Here is a 23024-nt window from a genome sequence, read left to right on the forward strand (position 1 = left end):
AGGTAAAGTGAGGACCCAGATTGTTGGGGGCAATTCAGCTGACTTTGTAATAATGCCGCTTGGGGGGGTGGGGCGAAAGCCCTAACAAGCAGGCGTATACATAGAATGAAGGCTACTGCTAAGCTTGTAAGCCGCCCTGAGTCTTCAGAGAAGGGCGGGATATAAATGGAATTAAAATAAATAAATAAAAATAAAATAACAAGACTTGGACATTGAATATGTCCTTTGATTCTCAACGGGATTGAGCATCCTTTAAGGTGGAACTCTAGAGGGAGTCCTCAACGTGAGCCTGAAATGTACGTTGCTAAGTGAGAAATTGTTAAGTGAATTTTGCCCCATTTTAAGGCTTTTCTTGCCACAGTTGTTAAGTGAATCACTGTAGCTCAATTAGTAACATGGTTGTTAAGTGAATCTGGTCTCCCCATTGACTCTGCTTGTCAGAAGGTCGCAAAAGGGGATCACGTGACCCCAGGACACTCGACCACCGTAAGTATGGGTCAATTGACAAGCGGCTGAATTTTGATCACGGGACCATGGGGATGCTGCAACGGTCGTAAGTGTGAAAAAACGTTCCTAAGTCACTTTTTTCCGTGACGTCGTAACTGTGAACTGTCACTAAATGAACTATTGTTAAGTTTAAGGACTTCCTGTATGCACTTGCGAAGTCAGCTTTTGCAACAAGTATGCATGGCATGGAGAAAAACACATTTTAATCAAATTTAACCTATGATTTATTTCACACCGCTCTTGTCTTTAGAGCGCCACTTGGGCGTAGTGGCTAAAAGCAGCACGGGGCTAGAAAGCCGGAGACTGTGAGTTCTAGTCTTGTTTTAGGGCAGAGCCTTGCAGGATTAGGCTGAAAGTCCAGCCCGTTCAGTATGCTACAGAGGTAGATCAGCATCTCTCAATCTTGACAGCTTTGGGATGTTTGAACTTCAACTCCCAGAATTCCCCAACCAGCATTCTGGGACTTCAAAGAGCTCGGGAAATGGAAGTTGCGATTCTGGTTTCCTCTACAACAGGGGTCTTCAAACTTGGCCCTTTTATGACTTGTGGACTTCAACTCCTAGAATTCCTCAGCCAGCTTTGCTGGCTGAGGAATTCTGGGAGTTGAAGTCCACAAGTCATAAAAGGGCCAAGTTTGAAGACCCCTGCTCTACAAGATGCATAACGGGTCTGCAAACTTGGCAACTTTTAAGACTTGGGGGACTTCAACTCAGCCACCCTGGCTGGCTGAGGAATTCTGGGAGTTGAAGTCCCCAAGTCTTAAAAGTTGCCAAGTTTGGAGAACCCGGATCTAGAAGATCTTGGGACGAGCCGCACAATTCTTTACTGGAGCAAATCAACCAAGGCCAAGACTGTTGCAATCTTAACCTTTTGCAAATTTGGCGCCTAGAAAAAAAAAGTGTCCTTTTCCATTATTGCCAAGCAACCGAGATCTTCCTGGCTGGGAGATATAAGGAGGCAGAGGAAGAGGAAAGCCCAGCAACTGCCCTTACAACTCCCATAATCCACAGCCCGCCTGGCTGAGGACCGTGGCCAATTTGGAGGACCGTCAAACCGAAGCGCACATTTTAGCGAAGCATTTCCGTAGCCTGGAAAACGGATTCCAACCCCTCCCTCCCGTAAATAAAAATGGTACAGCCCAACTCGGCCTTAGCACCCTCCCAGCACACACACCCCGTCCTGGACTGTACCACCGAAGCGGTCTTCCCCTGAGGCCGCTGGCCTCACGTGATGCTGGTGAGTCAGCAGAGCCCGAGTCACGTGAGGAGAGACTCCAGAGGCGTGCGTGCGTGCGTCGGGGGGCCCAGAGGGCGCGGCCTAGGTCACGTGCTGGGAGAGGCGGGAATTACAGACGCCGCCGACGCCGCCCATTGGCTGTGCGTGCTGACGCGAAGGCGTTAGGCGACGTCTCTTCTTTTTCTCCCCTCAGCCTGAAGGGAAGAAGATCGCCGTGAGGGGACAGTTGCGCTCGCCCGCTCTTTCTTCCCTTCCCTCAGCTTCGGCTTCTTCGCGGGGCGCGGGCCCGTTCTCCGCCGGCCATGGCGATGGACACCAGCGGCAAGGAGAAGGAGGCGCTGCAGCTGCTCGCCGAGGCGGACAAGAAGGTCCGCGGCTCCCACGGCTTCTTCTCGGGGCTCTTCGGGTAAGGCCCCGCGCCGCGGTCAGAACCTGGGAAGGGCGGTCTGTCAGGGGGGGAAAGCCCGGAGGGAGGAACGAAGCGGGCCGGCTTCTCCCGCCGTGAGGGCCCGGAGGCGTCTTCTTGCCCGACCGACCGACCGACCGACCGACCTGTCAGGCGGGCCTCGTCTCTGGATTGCGGGCCTTGCTGCTTTGCGGCGCTTCCTTCCCTTCGGGCAGGCTCGCGGCGGGATTGTTGAGGGCAGGAAGCGGTTTTAGGCAGGCTCTAGTAGAGGTGGTCCTCGAGGTACGACCACAACGCAGCCCCAAAATTTATGTTGCTAAGCGAGACGTTCGTTCAGGGAGCTTTGCCCCATTTTACGACCTTTCCTGCCCCGGTTGTTAAGTGAACCACCGCGGTTGTTAAGTTAGTCACCCGGTTGTTAACAGTGAATCTGGCTTCTCACATTGACTTGGCTTGTCAGAAGGTCACAAAAGGGGATCGCGTGACCCCGGGACAAACTGTGACCGGCATGCCAGTTGCCAACTCTCCGAATTTTGAACCTGGTGACGCTGCAACGGTCCTGGGGGTCAAAGTGGCCCTGTCGCTTTTTTCCAGTGCTGTTGCAACTTTGAATGGTCACCAAATGGAACTGTTGTAAATTGAGGATTATCTGTACCCCAAACTCTTCGGCTCATCTGCCCCTTCATGAAGTTTCAGATTTGGGGAGTCACAGGGCTGTATTATTTCCCATGTATTACATGGGTGGGGAAAAAAATCCTAGTTTAACCACAATAATGGAGACCTGCCCCTAAAGAGAAACCTTGAGGGAGAAACCTTGTTCTTAAAATGCTTGACTCAACTGCCCCTTTTCCCCATCTCAAAGACATTCCACCTACACACCAAAAAAACAAAAAACCCCAGGCCTGTTTTGCCTCAGCAGCTCAGTAGGGGCTGCCCCAAATGGCAAACAAGCAATTACAAATTATCCACGTAGAAGAGAATATTCGTAGCTCAAGGTTGAACTGTAGGGTCCTTGGGGCTCTCTGAGCTTGGTTTTCTTGTAGACATTTCAGCTAGGGAATATCAGTGCTAGGAGGAGTTGGCATAGTTGTCGACATTTGGGGTCTTGTACTGGCATAGACGCGGTGGCTCAGTGGGTTGCCACTCGCGCAGATGGAGTTTCACAAATGCACACATGAGTGTCTGCCACCCGTGCAAATGGAGCTTCACATATGCACACAAGTGTCTACCACTTGTGCAAATGGACCTTCCCACATACACACAAGTGTCTGCCACTCGTGCAAATGGAGCTTTCCACGTCCACACAAGTGTCTGCCACTCACGGAAATGGAGCTGCATGCGTGTGCTCGCCTGCCGCTCACACAGAACAATTTCCTCTCTCTCTCCCCCCCCCAGTCATCAAAGCCAGAAAGGTTGGGGACCACTGCCATAGACCATATATCGCTGAGCATGTCGATCAGAAGGTCGGCAGTTTAGCAGAGTGAGCGCCTGTTACTCGTCCCAGCTTCTGCCAACCTAGCAGTTCGAAAGCACGTAAAAATGCAAGTAGAAAAATAGGGACCACTACGGTGGGAAGGTAACAGCGTTCCGTGCGCCTTTGGCGTCCAGTCATGCCGGCCACATGACCACGGAGACGTCCTCGGACAAGCGCTGGCTCTTCAGCTTTGAAACGGAGATGAGCACCAGCCCCTAGAGTCGGAAACGACTAGCACGCATGTGCGGGGGAACTCTTACCTTTACCTTTACTGGCATAGGAAAGATGCTGAAGAGTGAGAAAGTACCCAAAAACAGGCAGTGCAACCAATTGTTGCCAAGTGGGAGATGGGCAAAGAGAATGGAGGGTATATGACAAATACAATTCCTTGTATTATATATAATGTAAGTCTTGAACTTGAGAGGTGGACACACTTCTGCAGCAGGACATTGGTGTTTATTTTTTCCCACAGGCTGCGAATAAAAGTCTGGGTGTCAATAATTGTAGATTAGTTTATGTTTTATTGCCAACATTGATGGTGTGTGTTAGATGGAAGAAGGTAGAGAAACTGTGACAGCTTTTGAAGATGTTTGCTTTCTAGATTCTTTCTTTACAAACAATAATGATGTGACCTAGCTGTTTTTGTAGTAGATTTGCTGGGAATAGTTATGTGCGCAGAGGCAATTAGGGGGTCACATATTGGAAGTAACAGGATGGGATTTGTATAGAACAATACTTAAATTCACAAAGCTCTACTACTCCCAGAAAAAAAACTAATGGAAATACCCTGAAGAAGGCCATTGAAATTATCTACCTCAGAGCAAAATGCAGTTCCTAGGATAAGAACTCTGACTGCTAAATTGGCCGAGGTTTGTGGTCCAGTCAGACTTACCCTAGGTTCCTTCTGTCCATTTCAAAAATAATAAGGTCCTAAGAGACAGTTTTTCATAGCATGTATAGCAAATGCCAACTGTGTAAACTGGAATGTGTTGATTTTAAAGGACTTAAAAATACAAGCTTGATTAAATGCTTTGGAAGTGTGAGGGCAGCTGATGCATTATGTGGATTAAAAATATTTTGTCTATTATGCTCATTTATCTTGTTTACATTCCACCAAAGAAAAGAAGAAATAGGGGAGACATGATAGCTGTATTCCAGTATTTGAGGGGCTGCCACAAAGAAGAGGGGAGTCACGTTATTTATCAAAGCACGAGAGGGCAGGACAAGAAACAATGGTTCGAAACTGATCAAAGAGAGAAGCAACCTTTAAGAAATTATCCTTAGTTAGAAGGATAAACTATTGTGCAGAATTACTTTTAGTCTGAGGAAACATTTTGGCTTCCTAGCATTTAGCTTATATGTTGGATAGCTCTATTTACTTGTCCACGTTTTTCTGAGTTTTTGGTATTTGAAATGCCTCTTTGCATCCAACCCTGTGGCTTGTTCCCAGGCTGGTAATGTATCTTGTGCAACAGCTATAATGTTTTCTGGAATTTATCACTCATGTCTCTGGGCTAAGCCATGACTTACATCTCAACTTTCCTTAGAGGCCACAAGCTTTCCAACCACTATGGCTTGGACATCTCCCAAATTGGATTCTGTACATTTTTCAGAACTGACTGAAGAAATTTACTCTCTCAAAATACAAGCATTGGAATATTATTTCTATGTTCCTTGGCCTTTTAGTTTGGCCTCTTCGCTTCTCATATTTCAAGAGAACATTAACTAAAAATACTTTCTTTTCCTGGGTTTTATTTTGTTGAAACTCAGGCATTTGGCAAAGCCTGCCTGCCATCTGTAAGTGATTCAAAGAAAATGAATTATAGGTTTCCAGTGATGGAGCAGGGAAATTGCTTTCTGGAAGGGAATATATTGGAATGGCAGGACAAAATTAAGCTTTCTACAAACTAGTGGTATTAGAGCAGAGCTGGCATAACCAGGTGCAACATTTTGTGGCACATGTGATGCGTGGTTTTGGGGAAACATAAATCTACTATTTTTCTTGGGCTCCAGCCTTGAGGTCTGGTTCAATGTGTTTTAACTGTAGTGGGCACTTTTAAGTTGTATGCTTTAAAAGTCTCAGTAGCTGATGCTATTTAAACTAAAACATTAAAATCCAATAAAGTACAAATTGTGTGACTTGATTATGCTATAAATCTAAAGCACCATTTTTTATATTATTTATGTTGGCGTCTGTTTAATACTGACAATTCACTAGCGCATAGTTCTCTCATTTATTTTTAAGAGGAGGCCTTAATATTTCCAAAGGTTTCTGCTTTAGTATTTTCTACGTATCAACTGAAAGTGAAATGCAGATCTAATTTAATCATTTCAATGTCTTATAAAGGCATGTACTTTAGACAACAATCATTTTGTTCATACATCACATCATTAACTGGATTGAAATAAAGCTATACTTGCCTTTCCTTTGATTCATGTTCCTTATTGTGAAGTGCACAACCTGTATTTGGGGCCCCTACGGCCATGCCATTATTTAATTGCATGCAGTTTTTTTGTTAGAATGATGTGGCTATTCAAAATGATGTAAACATTTAGATGTTAATACACACACCTATGTATATTTTTTCTTTTGTTTGCCAACATATTAGACACTACAACTGTTAGACATTCAGTATGGAGAAAGAGTATGTATGTATGTGTGTATGTATATATGTGTGTGTTTGTATGTACACACACACACACACACACACACACACACACACACACACACACACACACACACTTCTTAAGAAGCCCTGGGGAAATCAGAATACCCAGGCAGTTCAAATGGGTATAGAAATTTATTGCAAGCTTAAGCTCTCTACAAGAATTTGAACTACTTATGGGTCAAGCAAATTGGCGGTAGATAAGAGTCAATGGAATTCAAAGTGGGCTGGACTTGGATCTCTTCTGGGCACAAAAGGACTCTTGACTAATGACACGTTTGATGCCTCCCTCAGGCTTAGCCTGGCCATCTCCTACACTTGTTTTGCAACTAAATGATTCTTCCTGCTCTCTGCTGATGCACCGTGTTCTTTTCCTCCATAGAGGTGGTTCCTCCAGGATCGAAGAAGCATGTGATATCTATGCCAGAGCGGCTAATATGTTCAAAATGGCCAAGAACTGGAGCGGTATGTGGCCTGCCTGATCCTGTATCCCACACTGCGGTATATTTGACTTGCTAAGATATACATGCATCACTTTGTCTGCTGGTAGAACTCACACATCATCCTCATAAAGAGGCACGTTCCTCAGCCTGAGTTGCTGGAAGTACCTGAACAATCTTACGGAACCAGGAAGGGCTGGGCAGGTGCTGTTCTGGCTCGTTTCACGGAGCCAGGACTAATATTCACACTAACCTCATTGGCTGCGGAATTGCCACTGCCCAAAGCCGCACTGAAAGAAGTGCTGCTGTTTTAAGTAACAACTCTACAACCAAGTGGTGTGGACCCCAAGATTTGATAGCAATGATAACCAAGTAACTTAAGATTGTACATTCCAGGCATTTTCCTTCTGTTACCCTTTTGTTTTTAGCAGAGGAGGATAAAGCACAAATTCTTTAGAGTTTACTTCTGGTTTTGAACGTTTAAGTTACTTATTAAAAAGCCCCTAGCCTTTCGTTCCCCGTGACTCTTTTCTTTCTCTCGTAGCTGCCGGGAACGCATTCTGTCAGGCTGCTCAGCTCCATCTCCAGCTTCAGAACAAGCATGATGCAGCTATGAGCTTTGTGGATGCTGGTAATGCTTTCAAAAAGGCTGATCCTCAAGGTAAATAAAAGGGGGGCGAGGTATCTTTGCAGCCTTAGCAGAATAAGATAGGGTTACCTCTTGGGGCATGGGGGTGATCCATTCATACCTCCCAACATTTCCACTAAAGCTACGCAAACCGGTTTAATCTACAGTATGTGGGTTTGCATCACGCAGTGTAACCAACAATGCCTCAGGCTTCAACAAATACATATATTTCATTCCAAAAAAATAAGTCAACGTTGCCTTTTGGTTATTTTGAGCATGACTAGGAGGGGGAAGAGAAGAACTGAACTTAGCAACTGCTTTAGGGGCCAAGCCACACATGATTCTGCAGTCCAGATGTGCATCACCTTCTCCTTTTGTAGGTCATCTCCTTGGCCTATGGAAATAGCTTCAAGGCCCTGGCTTCTCTTGAGAGACTGTGAATATAGTTTCCTGGTTCAGCTCAAATGAGAAAATGAGTAATTAGAGATTCTGCTGAAATACATCATAGGGATGAAAAGATTTTGAGTATCCAGGATCTTTGGTACTGCCTGTTTTTTTGTTGCAGACATTTCATGACCTAAATTAAGTAATATCAGTAGTAGCATAATCACATAGTACTAATGATGTTCCCTAGTTAGGTCATGAAATGTCTGCAAGAAAACCACCAAGCTCAGAGAGCACCAAGGACCCCATAGTCCTCCTCCACCTCCCCTTCCCTTCCCCCTCCTCCCCCCCTCAAACCCCCCTCCCTTCTATCACTGAAGACGTTACCTAGGGTCATGAAACATCTGCAAGAAAGCCACCCAGCTCACAAGGACCCCACAGTTCAGCCCTAAGTTACAAATATTCTCTACTTCTGAGTATCTGCTTTATTAATCCAGTGTCATTAGTGGTCTACGCTTTGCCTCTTAAGGCTTAACCGACTTGTTCTGCCTTTAAACGGGCCATAAAGCTGCTTGTTGCTAGAATGTCGAAGAGCAAAATCTCACCAGCTCACCTCCTAACAGGATACACAGAGAGATCATCCTTCAGGTGCAGTGTTGCAGTTTAACCACTCTCCACTTGTTGCAGAATGCCTAATTCTAATCCATGAGTGCATACCTCATTTTAATGTCTTACTGTTTAAGCTTAGGAAAGCTTGGGTAATCTTGGGTTGCCCAGAAGCCAGCTTTTTGTGTAGCTTAGAGTAAATCTGAGCTTTGCGTTATGAAGTTGCTCTTCCTCCCCCAGGCTCTTTGTGATTAGGAGAGGATTACAAGGAAGATTTTACCTCTCTTCTTTTTTCTTTTTTGTTGTTGTCTCTCTTTGAGTGCAACACCCAGGAAGATCTACCAACTGACCCACAATTTGTCTAGTCCCAGCTTCTTGCTTTTGAATCTGTTTCTGGGAAGAGGAGGAATCCTTTTTGCGCCTTTTTGCTAGTACTTGTTAATGAGAAAATGGTGGGCAATTGAATCAAGAGATCTGTCTTCGGTAGCTCTACTGTGGCTCAAACAATAGTTCAGAAAGATAAAAATGTTACTTGAGGAGAAAACGCATCTAATCCTCACCAGGGATTTGTTTAATCTTTTTTTGGAGACTTGGAAGCTGATTATCGGCCATAAGAGGGAGATGAAATAAGAGACGATCCAAGCTGTGTACCGAGTTCCCCCAAGGATTTTAATCTGATGCTTGACGCCTTTGGGTTGCCTTTTTTATAATAATAATATTTTATTTATTTATTTTATTTTAATTCCATTTATATCCCGCCCTTCTCCGAAGACTCAGGGCGGCTTACAAGCTTAGCAGTATGCAAGGCTTTTCCTGGGATTGGAGTTTGGAAAAGGAAAACATTCTGCTGCTTTGGAGCCAAACAGTGTCGGTTACAAATCTGTACCCCTGGAGGGATGGTCCTTGTCCACCCAGAACAGGTGTTCCAAAGAAAAACAAATTCGGATGGGGTTGCGTTGTCTTGGAGATTGGACAGAGCCTCTGATCTTGAAGGGGAAATCTGGTTACCGGAAGCCTTTAGCAGTCAGTTCTTTCTCTTGTTAAAACAGTGCATTGGAGTTAGGGACAGGCCAGGATGGGCTTGAGGCATTGCAGAATCTTGAGCAGGAGATGGTGGGACATGGAGACCACCTGCTTCTTCTAGCTTGATAAAAAAAAGTACTCGGAATAATGCCGGTCTATATAACAGGAAATTAAGTCTTTTCAAGGTCTCCTGCTGTTGCCCGAGAGGAACGGGTGTCTACTAGAAGTATTTCTTCTGTGATGGCTGCTTGCTTTGATTTTTTTTAGCACTAGGTGCAACACTTTTATTTTTCCAGGCTGTTTTTCCTCTTCCCAGTTGGAAGGTGCTCCACTAGGATGGGATGAGATATATGTATAATTCACATGCGGCCTGACTCCCTGCTTCACGGCTAAGCCTGAAAATAAATTTATTTATTTTATTAATTTATTAATTTAATTTATATACCGCCCTTCTCCCGGAGGACTCAGGGCGGTGAACAGGGCAATACATAAAAACTAGATACAAAAATTAAAAATTATTAAAACATGATTAAACAATGCCCATAATAAATTAATACAGATTAAAATTGAAGTTCATTTATAAAAATAACGATAAGCTTGACAGTCCTCGACTTAACGACCACAACTGAGCCCAAAATTTCTTTTGTTAAGTGAGTTTTGCCCCATTTTACACGCTTTTCTTGCCACAGATATTAAGCGATTCACTGCCGGTGATAAGTTAGGAACACGGTGGTTAAGTGAATCTGGCTTCCCCCCTGACTCTGCTTGTCAGAAGGTAGCAAAAGGGGATCACGTGACCCCGGGACACAGCAACGGTCATAAGTATGAGTCAGTTGCCAAGCATCAAAATTTTGATCCCATGATCATGGGGATGCTGCAAAGGTGGCAACTATGAAAAACGGTCATAAGTCGCTTTTTCCAGTGCCGTTGTAACTTTGAACGGTCACTAAACGAACTGTTGTAAGTCGAAGTCTTTTTTAAGAGTTGTTAAGTTGTGCAGTTCTTCAAGCAGCCACATGATGGCAGCACTGGAACCCTTCCAAAGGTTGCTTATCCTTCTTGGCCGTCCCTAACTAACTCCAGTATGGTGCCCAACTGTTTGCCCTATTCTCGCTTCGGGAAGAATGCCAAACCACGTGGAAAAGTCCCATCCGTTCTTGAGATACTCTGTCCTAGTTCCAAGAAGGACCCGGCAGTTTTTCCTTTAAGTACTTACTGATCTCCTCCAAGAAAAGAAATATGCTATAAATATTCCTGCCTTCTGTTTGAAAGGAACAAAGGTTAGCTGGAGCTGCATTGATGAATGGCTTTGTTTCTTTGTGTTACTGTATTTAAAATGGCTTGTTTTGTTTTTTAACAGAGGCCATTAATTGTCTCCTTAGAGCTATTGAGATCTACACAGACATGGTAAGCTGCTTATATAATTCAGAAATTCCCTTCTTAATTAAAAACAAGGAATATTTCATGCTTGGAAAAAAATTTACTTGGCAAACCCACACAGAGGACGTCTTTTCACAAATCACATGGTGTTTTTTAGACATGGCTCCCAAACAAGGATGGAGGGGGCAGATTGTCTGGCTAGCACACAAATTGCATAGTACTGTGAAATGGTGACAAAAGGTTTGTGTGTCAAAATTGCCCATAAATGAAATACCCCCATTAAGGTAGATGGCACTGTCACTGGCTGGTCCGATGGATTGTGCTACTTGCCACAGAATTTTCTGTAAAGTATAGATAATCCTTGACTTACGACCACAGTTGGGACCAGAAATTCTGTTGCTAAGCAAGGTGATTGTTAAATAAATCATGCCTAATTTTATGACCTTTATAGCATCTGGTGGTTCAAGATAATTGCCTGATTTCAACATAGTTGAGGATGATCACCCATGGATTAGCACTGCCTTGGGTGGGAGATATCCAGCTGTCCCCAAAAGTTGGTTCCCAATTCATGCTATTTCTCTGGGCTTTCTTTTTCAGGGGCGTTTCACCATTGCAGCCAAGCACCATATAACCATAGCTGAGATCTATGAGAGTGAGCTGGTGGACATTGAAAAGGTACGGTGAGCGGGCAGGTCATGTAGACCCTGTCTCCATAAGCTTGATCATGCCCAACTCTTCACGACCCCATGGACCAAAGCACGCCAGGCCCCTCCTGTTCTCCACTCGCTCCCTGAGTCCACAATGGTGTGCTGTTTATTTACTCATTCAATTTACGTGCCGCCCCTCTCACTGTAACAGCGGCTCTGGGCAACTTTTACCCTGCACCCTATCCTGGTTTCGCAGAAGAAGGGGATTGTTGTTGAGATTGAGGTAACTTTTGAAAAGCTCCTTTTCAATTCTCCTGCTGCAAACACCCACGTTTCAAAGGGCCTTGATTTAGCTGGTGGATGGGCAGAGAAGAGGAATTGATGGGCTCCAGGAATTAGGTGTAATGCTTTATAAAACCAGTTTGTAGTCAGAGTTAGATTCAGAACTAAAAGTTCATTTAGAAGGCTTTGGACAAGAGGACCGTGTCTTTCATTGCAAATGACTTACTGTTAACTGCCACAGTTGAGAAAGGCTGGAGTCTTTAAATAAAATGCAATATTTTATTGGTCAAGTGTGATTGGACGCACAAGGAGTTTGTCTCCGGCGCATAAGCTCTCGGTGTACCTACAAACAACAAGGTAATATAATCATGAGATACCAATAGGAGGCAGTAGTAGAAAAGATGAGAAGGATAATAGTAACACAGCCCTACTGCATGAGTAAATATCTTTACATATAAGACAGCAGTGTGATAATTAGATGTTCAGCAGTGATGGCATGAGGAAAAAAACTGTCCAGTTGTTTTGGCATGCAGAGCTCTATTGGGCTATTTATGAACTCTCTGGGAAGAGTCTGCTAAGGTCTTGTAGAGAAAAAGTGTATGTATGTGTTTTTCAACCCAAACCGTATATATATGTTCAGTTCTCTTTCCATTTTCCCCTTTTCTTCCTTTCCAGGCAATAGCTCATTACGAACAAGCTGCAGATTACTATAAAGGTGAAGAATCAAACAGGTAATTCAAGCATTTCCTGTTTGCATTTCTGCCATGGGCTTACTGCTTTACGATGGTTCCGTTCCTGCTTGTCAGGAAGGCCTCAGAAAACAGACTGGTTTAAAAGCATCAAAGCTGGACGGGCAGCTTGCCTGTTTTGGAAATGGTCAGAGGGGTTTTTGTGTTTCACTGACGGCAAGCTAAAATAGTATTTCAAGTTGATCCTTGTGATTCGGTTCCCTGAACCAAAGCTAAAGTGATATTTTGTCATCGCTGTGCCTTGGTGGATATAAAAGCAATGAGGATGTGGTTTGGCTGGTACTTCACGTTTTCATGAGCACGCACTGCACTTCCCTGACTTTAAGTTTACCTTACTAATGCAGCCTTATTTTGACTACTTATTAGACCAGTTTTTGCTTTCTCCATGTGAATGGCTGCCACAGGTTTAAAATACAGTTCTCTATAAACTTCGTCCCAAATGACATGGTCTCCTTTGGGGGCACTGTTGGAAATAGGAAGCAGTCATTTGACATCTGCCCCAGATGAGTAAATTTGCGTCAAAAGGTTTTTCCAGGAGTTCGAATCTCGCCGGCTCAAGGTTGACTCAGCCTTCCATCCTTCTGAGATTGGTAAAATGAGGAGCCAGATGAAGCAGTATATAATTCTAAGTGCTATTGCTAGAGGAGCTGTGGACAAAATGACAAGAAGCAACGGATGGAAACTAGTCAAGGAGAGAAGCAACCTAGAACTAAGGAGAAACTTCCTGACAGTTAGAACAATTAACCAGTGGAACAACCTGCCTCCAGAGGTGGTGAATGCTCCAACACTGGAGGTTTTTAAGAAGAGACTGGACAGCCATTTGCCTGAAATGGTATAAGGTTTCCTGCCTGAGCAGGGGGTTGGACTAGATGACCTCCAAGGTCCCTTCCAACATTATTATTATCATCATCATCATCATCATTATTATTATTATTATTATTATTATTATTATTATTATTATTATTATTGCTTGATCGGTGCCTCCAACACACATTATCTCTGGAATCTGAATGAGCAGGTTCATCACTCCCAGAAATTTCTACACCACTCATCTCACCTAAGTAACTCTGGGCATTTTACAACAAATTAATAAAACCATATAAACGCATGAATAAAAGCATAGCTTGAGAGCAGAGTTGAAGCAAGTTAAAACTTACAAGTAAAAATGAATCGGGTTAAAAGTTCAAAGGCTAGGAAGTTAACAAGGCGGTGGGAGTGTCTTCAGGCCACCAGCCATCTAATGTTGCACCATACTTTTCCTAATAGTTCACAAGTAGGGTCCAGCTCCTTTTGCGTTATCTAGTCTGAATGGATTATTCTGAATTTAGTTACACGGAGAAAGGATTATTGCTTAGGCAGCAGCTTCAAGACACAAGGAGTCAGAAGTGCCTCTTAAGTGACCCTCTGCCCTCAGGCTGGTACTCAGTTTGAAAAGATCTTGGCTCCTGGGTAGAGCGGAGAGGCCGATTGCTAGGAGCACTTTCTGGAAATCTTCCATTATAGACACGTTATCCTCTATGCTTGCCTTGAGAAGTACAGTTCTACTCTCAAGTCTCTCTAGACTAGCGAGAGAAGCCTAGTCGGATGCAAACCCAACTTTCTCCCACACAAGCTACTTTTTAAACTTGTATTTGCATTTTGCATTTGGGCCTTAGCTAGTTTGGGTGTTTTGGGGTCCACTGATGTTGCCCGGGCGGGCATGATGGAGGCTGTGTTGGCAGGTGGGGAAGAAGAGTTGCTGGTCTTTCTGTGTCCATTTTCCTCCAATCCTTTTTTTTCCCCTTCCTTCCTGCAGCTCTGCCAACAAATGTTTGCTGAAAGTGGCTACCTACACAGCTCAGCTGGAGCAGTACCAAAAAGCTATTGAAATCTATGAGCAGGTCCGGTTACTTCTGTTCTCTCTCCCCACCCCCACCCCTCTGCCTTCCATTGAACCTTCATAAAACCACACCTCTTTAACATACTGAACCACCATATAAGTGTGAAAACAAAAATCTACCAGGGCTGAGATTTGCCAGTTTTAATGAAAACAGGGCAATCGGACTTTTGAGTTAAGAGAAACAGGGATGCTGGTTCTATGGATTCTTACAGGCGTATTGTGACTAGTTCTGTTTTTGCCAAATGTCAGGTAATTCATGAGTTTGCTCATTTAGAAGGCTACCCAGCCAACCCTGACTCTGAAGAATGTATACATTAAAGGACAAACCCAAGAAACACACACAAGAATAAGCATAGCAGCAGAGGAACATGACATACACCATAGCCTACAGGTCTGCAACCCACGGCTCCGGAGCCGCATGCGGCTCTTTCAGTTCTCTGACGTGCAATCAAAAAAAAAAAAAAAGTGGGACTAAAAAAGTTCAACCAATCAATTCAAATATGCAGGGTAGGTGCATATCTCGCCTTGGTTCCACTCTTCAGTCAAACCCTGTTCTGCGCATGCGCGCATGTACACGCATGTGCACACATTTTTTGCGGCTCCCAGTTTTTCCTTTTGTGAGGGAACCGGTTCCGAGTGGCTCTTTCACTGTTTCAGGTTGCTGATCCCTGCCCTAACCCAAGCAGTCAATACCAAATGGACACACACCAAACGTGACTCAGAGCTTGAGGGGGGGAGTATTTCTATGGTTTGTTTCAATAAAAGAGGATATTTGTAGCTCTGGATTGAACTGTGGGGTCCTTGGTGCTCTCTGAGCTTCATGGTTTTCTTACAGACGTTTTATGACCCAACTGGATAACTTCAGTGCTAGAAAGGAATGGGCTTTATAAACCAAAGACTCCACTCCGTTCTAGCACTGATGAAGTTACCTAGTTGGCTCATGAAACATCTGCAAGAAAACAACGAAACCCGGCACCAAGGACCCCAAAGATTTGTTTAAAGAATTACAATATTGGGGCAATTTGAATGTCTGAGGATATATTACTCTAAAAGGCAAACATCAGAACAGAAAAAGTGTGCTTGAGACCTATCAGAGGACATTGCTTAATAGATAGAACATGAAGCACACTTGCTGTGTTGGATCTTACGACAGAGATGATGAGAGACTGAAAGAGTCTTTTATGCCACAAGCCATAAAGTGGTGTGAGGGGTGGCTAAGTCCTCAACATGTTGGGAGAACTTTCAGTGACCTTTCTGACCAGACTCTTCACCAGCCTTCTCTTCCATCCATTTTGCCTCCACAAGAGTTAGAAACTTATTTTCTTTGCGTAAAACTTGCCTTAGGTTCACAGGAAGCCATTGTAATGACTTTCTGGGGATGTTCCTGGGATCTTGTGGCATTATGACTCCCGCAGAGCAATTCTAATAACGTTTTCCAGAATCTTCCCCTTCAAATTTGGAGCAGAGGAATGGAGATGATTCAAAGACTAAGTGCATTTTTTAAAAAAAACGAAATAAAATCAGTACTCTAAAATGCTGTATTTTGCTCAGAAAGATTTGTTTGCTAGTTCTATTCCTGTCCGTTTTCTGCTCTCAATGGCATTGCTTATCGTATCAGTGCAACGTCTTTATTACAATCATTGGTTTGTTTATGCAAGAATAAAGCTTTTGCAAGAAAAGTGTTTAATCAATCAGCAGCAATCCCGTTAAGTTACCAGGTTAAAAAGTGGGAGATGCGAGTTCAAGTCCCACCACAATCACGAAAGCCAGCTGGGTGACTTTGGATTGGTCCCTCTCTCTGTTTGATCCACCTCGCAGGGTGTTTGTTGTGGGGAAAACAAGTCAAGAACAGTGTATTGAATATGTTCACTCCCTTGAGTTATTTGCATAAATAATAAAAGCGGGATACAAGTCAATAAAAACACTAATAACACAGATTAATATAATTACAACATTTCTGTCTGCCACACTTCTCTGCTCTGCATTTGCCATATTTGGACTCCCCCAACACGTAAGATTTGCTGACTTCTCTTAAGAAAACAAAAACCCGAATGTCTTCATGTCTCTTTTGTGATAGGTGCTCAATCCTGCATGTGAAGGTATAAATACCATATCATTTTCTTCCGTTTTTTTAAAAAAAAACCTTCCTTCAAAGCAAACCCCCTTTTCTGATTTTCTTCTTTCCCCCCACCTTTTCTGCAACCTCCAGGTGGGGACCAGTGCCATGGACAGCCCCTTGCTGAAATACAGTGCAAAGGAATACTTCTTCAAAGCAGCCCTCTGTCATTTCTGCATTGACATGCTCAATGCCAAGGTTTGGACAATGTCGTTTTATTTCTAGAAATTTGGTAAAGCTTTTACAGTATTCTTTATTGATGAGGCCTCAAAGTCAGCATATGTTCAAGTGAATTCACCACTGCGCGCAATCCCAATGTGTTCTATAAAATATCTTCACTGTTGGGCAGCCCTGAGTATAAACTTACGGTTCTAGTGACCACATATATATTTGTGCTCTGAAGGAAATAAGATAATTTGTTATTAAAAGTCTCAGTAAATAGTTCTGTCAAGTAGTGTCCGTAAATACCGAGCCTGTGCAGAGGCATATAATAGACAATTTCTTTAATTAAATTTCTACACTGTCCATCTAGCTTAAAACCATATGTGAATAAACCATAGATTAAAAATTAAAAACAGGTTAAAACTTACAAGTAAAAATTGAATAGGACACATGCAACGTCTCCTATTTATGCTCCTTTGTAAAATTTTGTATTGAGGGGGCTCCAGGCCAAGGATTCTATGCATGAAGGAATCTGATTCCTTCAGAATGTGCAGGGGATTTAAGGCTGTGTATATGTGAGAAACGTAGCTGTCTTAACTTCCTGACCCTCATGACAAATAGGCTCTTTATTTTTGCTTTAATAATTTATTATTATTATTATTATTATTAATAATAATAATAATAATCATCATCATCCCCCAGAAAGAGGTTTGTGTGGAAGGTGTTGGAGAGAGACTGTCCGGTCCAGGGGAGGAGTCAAATGGGAAATTAGTCTGGAATTCCTACATGGACATGAGAATGAACTCTGACCCTCCCATTTAATGCCTTTGAAGCTTATCTAGCGTAGCCAAGTCAGTCTGGGAAGATTCCTGCATATAAGCTTGAGCAATAAAACAAGTAACTGAGTTCATCACATTGTGCCCGATGTGGGTGGAGGAAGAGAAGCAGAAAGTTTAATTTCTGAGTCAAGGCTTGAAATTTTGTAGTTAAAAGTAATTTGATTGTCACCTGTGCGGTATTTTAGTGCAGGAAGAGGCAGCCTAAAAGGCTTGTCTGCTGTTTCACCTTTTGTAACACCTGAAGTCCTTTACCTTTTGATTCACACAGCCCCTAACTGGGATTCCATTCTTTTCCTTCATTTAAATCAGTTGGCCATACAGAAGTACGAAGAGATGTTCCCGGCTTTCTCGGATTCCAGAGAATGCAAACTGGTTAAAGTGAGTATTTCTTATCGAGGCTTGAGACCAGTCTCACTGAATGTATGCATCTGAGATTTTCAGCCTCAACGTACCAACGATAATCTTGGGTTAGATTTTTAGCTACAAAACTTGAGTGATATTATACAAAGATTGCAGCAGTCATGAGTTAGAAATTAATTGCACGATTAGTCAGCGGAGGAGGAGCTAGGCCATACAAGGATGGCATTGTTCTTAAGCACTGGGGGTTAGATTTCCAGAAAAAAACTGGAGATGTTTGGCTAGTTAAACTTACAGGATGTTTTTTTTCTGTCCAACGGTGGCTCAGCGGTTAAAAGACAGTGAGCTTGTCAGCTGGAGAGCTGACAGCCCGGGTTCGAGATCTAAGCTCCACCCAATGGCGTGAGTCCTACTACTTGCCCCGGCTTCTGCCCACCTAGCATTTCAAAACATGCAAATGCAAGAAGAAGAATAGCTACCACTTCGGTGGGAAGGTAACAGCATTTTGCGTGCCTCGGCATATAGTCATGCTGGCCACCTGACCGTGCAAATTGTCTTCAGACAACTCTGGCACCCTTGGCCAAGAAACGGAGACGAGCACCGTGCCCTGGAGTTGGACATGACTGACAAGGGAAGCTTTACCTTTGATGGTTTATATAAGGTTGGTCTACCCAATACCACACAATGTCCACAAAAGCAGCGATGGGCTCTTCGGCCAGCGTATAACATCTGCGCTCAAACCGAGGAGTCTTCTAATTTCCTTGCGTCAACGGCTGAACCTTGCCCTCTGTCGATACTGCTTTGTTTGGGAATTGATCTGGAAATGCCTCACCCCTCTCCTGTCTTCTTTCCTAGAAATTGTTGGATGCTCACGAGGAGCAGAATATTGACAGTTACACTGAATCAGTAAGTTTTGGGTTATCCTCTTCCTTTCCATTACTGTCCAGCTCATTCGCCCCCTCCAAGCTTGGTGCCTGCCGATTTTCAGATTTGTGATCCTGGACGATCAAATGCAACACATCTAGGGAACCTCAAGCTGTAAAGAGAGCGGGCCCATCATTTGCTCTGCAAGTAGACAGATTGGAAGGCTGCAAACGGCCTGAATTGCGGAGCTGCAGTCGCAGCTCATCTGGAAGGAGAATGACGAGGGGAGGGTGGGAATACAGGTAGTCCTCAACGTACAACTTTTCATTTGGTGACCAATCTGAAGTTACAACAGCACTGCAGGGAAAAAAAATGACCTACAAGTTTTTCGCACTTAAACTTGTTGCAGCCTCCCCGTGATCACATGATCAAGTTTCAGACACTTGGCAACTGACTCGTATTTATCACAGTTGCAGCGTCCCGGGCTCCTGTGATCCCCTTTTGCGACCGTACGAAAAGCAAAGAAAATAGGGGAAGCCAGATTCAATTAACAAGCATGCTACTGACTTAACTGCAGTGATTCACCGAAGAAAGGTCATCCAATGGAGCAAAACCCACTTAACAAATGTCTCGGCAACAGAAATTTGGGGCTCAGTTGTGGTCCTATGTCAGGGACGGTCTGCATTTAAATTCCTGCTAATAGAATATTCCTGGCCACATTTCTTTTTTCCCCTCCACCAGGTGAAGGAATACGACTCAATCTCTCGCCTGGACCAGTGGCTGACCACCATGCTTCTGCGCATTAAGAAAACCATACAGGGTGAAGAGGAAGATCTGCGTTAAGAAAAACCCCTGAACCCCTTTGCCCTCCGTCCTCTGGCCCGTTATTTGCAGAACTCTGCCTGGATCAGCTCTGGGGGAAGAGAGGGTCTTGGCACGAAGGAATTAGACTCGTGGCAAATTCTTCATTTTCGCTTCCTTTCTCATCCCGCCTCTTTGCGCTGCAGTAAACACGGCTGGGATGCGTCACCTGTGGATTGCTCCAGAGAGATCTACAGTCCTCCAAGCCTTGCCTCGCTTCCTGAGTCAGCATTTACATCCTCCCCGTGGCTTCGTTGATGGTTTAATATTTAAAGCATCTTTAGTAAGTTGGGTTTGTTGATGGTGCCATTCTTTTTTCCTTCTCCCCAAAATCTTAACGGAAATTGACAAGGAAAACGGCTTCTTTACAGCAGAAAGAACGCCTGATGATATTTGTGGCTTCATCTCATCTCTTTCCCCACCCCCACCCCTTTTGACCACAGCATTTCCAGCTCCCTTTTTTCAACGCATTGCAAGGCTAGGGAGCCCCTTCCATGAGCTTCGGTCAACCCTTCTCCTTCCAAAATAATGTTTTAAAAGTGGACAGAATGGCGCTGATCTCTAAATGAAGGAGCCGGGCTTGCTAAGCGTCTCTCACCTGCCTCGTTTCAAATAACACGGGAAACCCACACAAATTCTGGCTGTTGCTGATGAGCTGTAGGAAATAATTCGGCTTCATTCCATGTCTCTCTCTTGCACCCTGAACTACCTTAATTTATGTGTGTTAGCCCAGTTTATCCCTTTAGAGCAGGGGTGTCCCAACCTTGGCAGAATTTCAGGCTTGTGGACTTCCAATTCCCCAGCCAGCCAGTCAAAATTCTGGGAGTTGGAAATCCACAGGTCTTAAAAGTTGCCAAGATTGGACACCTCGGCTTTAGAGATTGGTGTTAGAAATGTGGTGTTGTATATCCATATCTCAAGAGTGATAAAGGATATTCAGGTCTCCTGTTCCTCCTCGGCAAGAGGCAGACCAATCTGGGAATTATGCAGCAGATAGCCAAAAAACCACCTAATTTAAAACTAGAAGCTGTGTGTGCAAGCTGTCTTTGATCTCTCGTGGCGCATGATTCTCCCTCCTGGCTTAGTTTGAAGAGAGCATTTTTCCAGCCAGGTATTCTGTATACATCGTCATGAAGCTGCTGTGTTTCCCTCCCCTTCTCTTTGCTTTAAGTTTAAGAGAAAGAGCTTTATCATGTAATCTAGCATCTTCAGGAAGGTTTCTCATATTTAATGTTTCCTTACTCTGCTGTTGGAAGGTAGACTTAAATTCTGTTGCATGTTCCATAATGTCTACCGGAAAGCAACTAATAATAGTGAAATAACTTGCGCACAAGAAACAATAAAAAGGAAAAAAAACACCAACTTTTGCATGTGGAAACAGCGTCGAGTATGATTGTAGCCTCCCTAACTTTAAAATTTCTGTTGCTTTCTATAAACGTCTTGCTTCTGCTCTGTTTCCCTCTGGATTCCGATTCCCTTTCCCACCAATTTTTCTAAGTTGTGATCCTGTTCTTGAACACTGGCTGTGGTTCTGCGTGTCTAAAAATACACCTGCATGCTTGAATTTGGCTGCCTGCCTGTGTGTGTGTGTGTGTTTGTGTATAAATTTTTGTGACCGCAGTAGATTTTGATGAGAAGTCCTTACAGGAGTGAGGGTTAGAGGTACTCTGAAGTTGCATAACAAATAAGAACATCCCCACATCAATTGTGCAAATTAAATCAAGATTACTTTAAAGTACATAACTCTATGCAGGGCACTGAATTTTCTCTTTCTTAATTGGAAGCTTTCCCCCCCCCCCTTGCTGGCACTGAAGTAACTTTTGCTAAACCTCAGTGCTTTTTGAGAAGCATATCTACCCAGCCATAAAACCACCTGGAAATTGGTGATAATTCTCAGGAATGAAAAGACTTGCAGTCCAGAGATCGCCAGTTTGGACATCTCTGAATCTGAGGTGTCCACGAGGCTTGCAGCAAGAAGTAGCTGGTTTTCTAGCAATTACATCACATCACATTAATATTCTCCAGAGAAGGGCAACACCTGCCATCTGGGGAGGGGGCGCAGATTGAAAGAAGGTGGCTGATATCCTCTGCCAAAACAAAGGCCCATAACAATAGTTGTTATGTTGAGCAATTAAATACACTGTAAATCCTCAAAGATGCTATCTAAATGAGAGTATGTTTCTTTGTCTTACATTCAACGCTAACATAAGTTATCCCTAGTTCAGAAGAATTAGACTACGCCCAGATTCCATGACTTGCTGGAATGGGTTTCCATGAAGTCCTAAGTTTGACCTGACTCCAGAACTTGCTTTATTTCAAGCTTTATGTAGCTCGGAAGTCAAAAGCATTTTGTGCTATCCCATATTGCTGCTGCTTGTGGGCACACCTATTGTCACAGAACTAATGGCCAGTGATGTGGGAGTAGTAAAACCAGCCAGACCAGGAGAGACAGTAGGACTTGTTCATGGAAGCATAACATAGCTGCCTCCTGGAGTGATTTAGACCAGTAGAGTTTTGTATTTTCTTGCCATGTCAACCGTACAAACCAGAAATAAAGCATGAAGCTGGCATTTGTGACTCAAACTGGATCTTGTATTACCTTAAAAGCCAATACCTCAATTCTATGTCAGGTCCTTTGGTTAAAAAAAACCAACAACTGCACAGCCACAGATGTGTGTGAAGCATTGTCCTGAAGAGGCTGAAGCACAAATGGTTGGGGGTGGGTGGGATTTAAATAAGTTACAGAAATAGGAAAAAGTACAGAGGGTAATACAGAGAATCCTTGACTTAAAACAGTTTGTTAAGTGACTGTTTGAAGTTACAGTGACACTGAGAAAGGGACTTAACGACCGTTTTTCATACTTCCATCTGTTGCAGCATTCCCCCATGGTCATGTGATCAAAATTTGACAACTGACTCATATTTATGATGGCTGCACTGTCCCGGGGTCACGTGATTTCCCCCCTTTGTAACCTCCTAAAAAGCAAAGTCAATGGAGGAAGCCAGATTCGCTTAACAACCGTGTTACTCGACAATTTCAGTGGTTCACTTAACCGCTATGGCAAGAAAGATCGTAAAATGGGGCAAAACCCACTTAACCAATGTTGTTTCACTTAACAACAGACACTTTGGGCTCAATTGTTGTAAATCGAGGACTCCAATTGGGAGAAAACACCATTAAAGTTATTACAGGAGAAAAAATCGGGAATCAGAGTAATTTTTATTAAAGAGACACAATGGCCAATGTGGGTTTTAAATTGGGGTACGGCGAGGAGAAGATCGGTAACTTAAGACAGGCATTAGTTAAATTACAAGCACGTGAGCAATTTTAATGGATTACAAAATCCTGTGTTTGTCGAGACCTTTTGAAATGGCAAAAAAGCTTTTTCAAGTACGTTGAGTCTAACAATTTCTCACGATGCTGTTGTTCTCCTCCCACCCTTTTCTTTTTTAAGAAAAAGCCCCGTCTTTCTAAAAAGTCAATTTGAGGTCACCATAGGTCTCTTACAAAACCCACA

The 23024-nt window shown here is 43.6% G+C and overlaps 1 protein-coding gene across 1 annotated transcript; it reads left to right on the forward strand.

Moving 5' to 3' along the window:
* Positions 1-1912: 1912 nt before the first annotated feature.
* NAPA (NSF attachment protein alpha) lies at positions 1913-22083 on the forward strand. Its single transcript, XM_083369576.1, has 11 exons — positions 1913-2149; positions 6672-6754; positions 7274-7390; positions 10731-10777; positions 11348-11425; positions 12355-12410; positions 14224-14308; positions 16517-16621; positions 17734-17802; positions 18637-18687; positions 19387-22083. The coding sequence occupies exons 1-11, from the start codon at positions 2046-2048 to the stop codon at positions 19486-19488; spliced, it is 897 nt and encodes a 298-aa protein (XP_083225702.1). The 5' UTR covers positions 1913-2045; the 3' UTR covers positions 19489-22083.
* Positions 22084-23024: the final 941 nt, after the last annotated feature.

This window comes from Vipera ursinii (assembly GCF_947247035.1).
Source record: "Vipera ursinii genome assembly, chromosome: 9".
Lineage (NCBI taxonomy): Eukaryota > Metazoa > Chordata > Lepidosauria > Squamata > Viperidae > Vipera > Vipera ursinii.

Bases quoted from the DNA above. Each gene is read 5' to 3' on its own strand.
- NAPA (XM_083369576.1), top strand. From the start codon at position 2,046: ATGGCGATGGACACCAGCGGCAAGGAGAAGGAGGCGCTGCAGCTGCTC. The intron at 7,391-10,730 runs GTAAATAAAAGG...GTTTTTTAACAG, and splicing joins CAAAAAGGCTGATCCTCAAG to AGGCCATTAATTGTCTCCTT. The intron at 16,622-17,733 runs GTTTGGACAATG...CATTTAAATCAG, and splicing joins TTGACATGCTCAATGCCAAG to TTGGCCATACAGAAGTACGA.